This window comes from Melospiza melodia, chromosome 16 (assembly GCF_035770615.1).
Source record: "Melospiza melodia melodia isolate bMelMel2 chromosome 16, bMelMel2.pri, whole genome shotgun sequence".
NCBI lineage: Eukaryota > Metazoa > Chordata > Aves > Passeriformes > Passerellidae > Melospiza > Melospiza melodia.
In genome coordinates this window covers 2,938,037-2,941,594 of record NC_086209.1, presented here as the reverse complement: position 1 = coordinate 2,941,594, position 3,558 = coordinate 2,938,037, and the positions used below count along the sequence as shown (strand labels likewise).

Here is a 3,558-nt window from a genome sequence, read left to right as displayed (position 1 = left end):
GGCAGCCCTGTCCCTCCTGCCCCGTTATTGCATAGCAGCATCGCAGGCCCTGATTGCGCGGGACGGGCACTGCCACCCCACGCTGGGGACCAGCCCCGCCGGGGGACGCGACCCCTCCCTGCCCGTCCCTGCTCCCGTGGGATGTGCCCATGGATGTGCCCCGAGGGCCCCGCTGCTCCCCTGGCTCCTTACCCCGAGAGCAGACAAACGCCATCGTGCGAGGATCCTTTTTCTTTGCTTTTTCTCTTTTTTTTCCTTTCTTTTTTTTTCTTTTTTTTTTTTTTTTTGGTGTTTTGTGTTTTTAAATAAAAAATAAAATGTGTAAGAAAATAACATTTCTAAAGGAAACCATTATCATTCTATCATTCTACTCTCTCTCTTTCCTTTTCTCTTTTGCTGCTTTTTTTTTTTTTTTTTCCTCTTTTCTCTTTTTGGCCATCTTTCCATGGAACGAGATGTGCTGACCGGGGAGGGGACTCCTCCCGGTAGGAGACAATAACGACAGAGGGGAAAAAGAGAAGGAGCAGGAGAGCCAGGGAGCGCCTCTGGCTGCGTGCTCAGTCCTCACACGTCGCTGGATGTCCTTGGTCTGGAGGAGAACGTGGAGGGGATGCACCCGCAGCAGGCCAGCCACAGCGACTTCTGGATGTCCGGGTTTCGGAAGGCGTAAATGATGGGGTTGATGAGCGAGTTGCAGGTGGCGGGCAGCGCCAGGGAGTAGGTGTACACCGCGGGGTAGCTGGAATCGGCCACCAGCGAGTAGATGGCGAAGGGGATCCAGCAGAGCGCGAAGGTGCCGAGGATGAGCGAGAGCGTGGAGAGCCCTTTGCGGGTGGAGGTGGCCTGCGCCGTGGCGATGAACTGGTGCTGCACGGCGATCTGCTGGGCGTGCCGGAAGGCGATCTTGCAGATCTGCAGGTACAGCTGCATCATGAGCGCGAAGAGCAGCAGGAAGGTGACGGCCAGCACGGCCGCGTTGTCCTTGGTGACGGGCCGCAGGATGCTGCAGGAGCTCTGGTCCCGCAGGCAGTTCCAGCCCAGGAGGGGCAGCAGCCCCACGCCCAGGCACAGCAGCCACATCAGCAGCACCATGGCGCAGGTGAAGCCCAGCGTGCGCTCGCTGTGGTAGGTGAGCGCGTTGTACAGCGACAGGTAGCGGTCCACGGTGATGGCCAGCAGGCTGCAGACGGAGGCGGAGAAGGCGGCGAGCAGCAGCCCCGCCGCCGCCAGCTCCGCCGCCTCGCTGGGCGGCCGCAGCAGGTAGCGCACGGCGAAGTTGGCCACCAGCCCCAGCCCGGCCAGCAGGTCGGCCAGCGCCAGGCTGCCGATCAGCAGGAACATGGGCGCCCGCAGGCTCGGCGTGTAGAACAGCACGGCCAGCACCAGCGCGTTCTCGCCCGCCACCGCCGTGCCCGTGGCGCACAGCGCGATGTCCCAGGGGCTCACGGAGCCCGCGGCCGCGGCCCCGCCGCCCGGCGCCGCCGTGCCCGGCCCGGCCGCCGCCGCCGAGGGCCAGGCTGGGGGCTCCGAGGCGTTGCCGAGCCCCGGGAGCCGCTGCTGCTGCTGCTGCGGCTGCGGCGGCCACGGCTCCCCCATGGCGGCGGGGCCGTGCAGCATCGCTGGGGAGAGAGGGAGAAGGGGGCGGTGAGCGACGGACCCCGAGCCCCCCGAGAGCCCCCCGAGAGCCCCCGAGAGCCCCCGAGAGCCCCCGAGAGCCCCGCGCCCAGCCCGGGCAGCGCCGCGCCTCGACCCCCGCCCGGAGCCCTGACCGAGCCCGGAGCCCCCGGGCCGGGACACCGCGCCCCGCACCGCCCCCGCCGCCGCATCCCCGCCAGCCCCAGTGCAGCTGCCCCCATGCCCGGCTCGCCGTGCCCCCGCCCCACACGCACCCCTGGCCGCTATCTCCCGCCGGGCTGAGGCCGAGCACAACTCATCGCCCCGCTGCCCGCAGCCGCCTCCGTGCGCCCGGCTCCGTGCAGGGTCCGCAGCCACTGCGCACCCGGTGAGGAACCGGCCGCCCCCTCCTCCTCCTCCCCCTCCTCCCCTCCCTGGGGCACGGCCACCTTTGCTACCTATTTATAGCGCAGCCCCCCAGCCCCCCCTCCCGCAGCCCTTTCTTTTTTGCGTGCGGTGAGTAAAAATAAACACTATTAATAGGCCAGCGCCTGTATGCGGAGCCGCTGATGGAAGGAGAAGGCAGCGGCAAGGAACAGCCTACGTTAAGTTTCTCCTTCCTCCCCGCCTTTCCCTCCTTTGGAAAAGGCTGCTGCAGGATGCTCCCGGCCGGCGGCAGCATCCTGCCGTGCCCGCAGCAGTGAATCCCCGCCCGGGCCGGGCAGCCGAGGTGTGAAGGTCGGGGCTGTGCCCGCTGCCATCCCCGCCGCCACCATCGCCCCTTCCCGCATGCAGCCGCGCCGCCGGGGCTTGTTGTTTTACCTGGTTTTAATGCTCGAGGATCGGCTCGCTCCCCCCACCCCGTTTTTTTTTATTTTTTTTTTCCTCGCCGGTCCTTCCAGCCCTCGGTGCGAAGCCTCATTCCTCGGCGAGCATCGCTAATAGCGTTGGCAGAGAGCTGGCATCACTTGCACTTAATATTCCTGCCCCATTGGATCTGCTGATAAATCTCAACTCTGACGTCAAAGTCTTCACTTATATTCATGATCCAAGTCTGTGAATCAGAGGCGCTGTGATCAGAATAACAACAAGGCTGGCTCCGCGCTCGCTCCCCATCCATCCCCGCACACCCGCGGGCACGCCCCGCGCCCTCCGTTCATTCATCAGCCTCCCGCCGCCCCGCCAAGGTCGGGCCCGCTGCACCTGCGTCCTGCGGATGCAGCTTGGGCACCGGCCAGGCCCGGGCTCCTCGCTGGGTTTATTTTTACCGCTGGTGCCGAGGGACGCGGGCATGGATGCGAAGGGAGGGCGGCGATCCGGCTCCGGGGCCGCGGCGCTCAAGGACAACGCCCGGGACGGCGGCACCGAGCGGGCGCGGCGGCTGAGGCTGCTCGGGGATGCAGCCCCGACCAGGGGCATCCCTCGGCCCCGGAGCCCTCGCCCCGCACGGGCTCCCTCCAGCCAGCGAAACGCTGCGATGAGGAGGAGCTCACGGGAATTGGGACCTGCCCAAGGACGCTGAGCACGGGGTCTGTCCCCCTCAGCGCAGCACCCACCCATCCCCAGAGCTTCCTCCCCGACTGCTTGGGAACGGAACAGCCTGGAAAGGAACAAATCCCAACGACACGAGTATTTTTCCAGCTATAAATGGCTCCGTGATTCATCTCGGGAGCAGGATCATCAAAGCAGGGATGCTCAGCTCCTGGATCCACAGCATTTCAGCTACACCTTCTCCCCTTTTTCCTATTGGTTTCATAACACTCCAGCTTCCCCCTCTCATCCCCCTCTCTCTTCCAGGCTGCTGCAGCCAGCTCAGCGCTGCATTTCCAGCTCCCGGTGTGCAGAGATATTTGGGTGAACAGCAGCGATTGTGGCTGAACCCAGCCGCCCCAATTTGGAGCATCTGGGTTGCTAATCAGGCCAAGCCCCGTCCCGGGGGATGCG

At 65.0% G+C, this 3,558-nt stretch overlaps 1 protein-coding gene across 2 annotated transcripts; it reads right to left on the bottom strand.

The window, feature by feature from the left end:
• Window positions 1–309: 309 nt before the first annotated feature.
• LOC134425914 (G-protein coupled receptor 12-like) lies at window positions 310–3,169 on the bottom strand. 2 transcript variants are annotated; one of them, XM_063170933.1, is made up of 3 exons: window positions 2,883–3,169; window positions 2,437–2,668; window positions 310–1,619 (listed from the first exon to the last, which is right to left on the bottom strand). In XM_063170933.1, exon 3 carries the CDS (start codon window positions 1,615–1,617, stop codon window positions 565–567), a length of 1,053 nt encoding a protein of 350 aa, XP_063027003.1. In that variant the 5' UTR covers window positions 1,618–1,619; window positions 2,437–2,668; window positions 2,883–3,169; the 3' UTR covers window positions 310–564. The 2 variants fall into 2 exon arrangements, with proteins under 2 accessions (XP_063027003.1, XP_063027004.1); XM_063170934.1 differs by lacking the exon at window positions 2,883–3,169 and having other exon boundaries at window positions 2,437–2,846.
• Between the last annotated feature and the right edge of the window lie 389 nt (window positions 3,170–3,558).

What these genes read in the sequence shown, in the direction of transcription:
- LOC134425914 (XM_063170933.1), bottom strand. Translation starts at nt 1,617, where the DNA reads ATGCTGCACGGCCCCGCCGCCATGGGGGAGCCGTGGCCGCCGCAGCCG.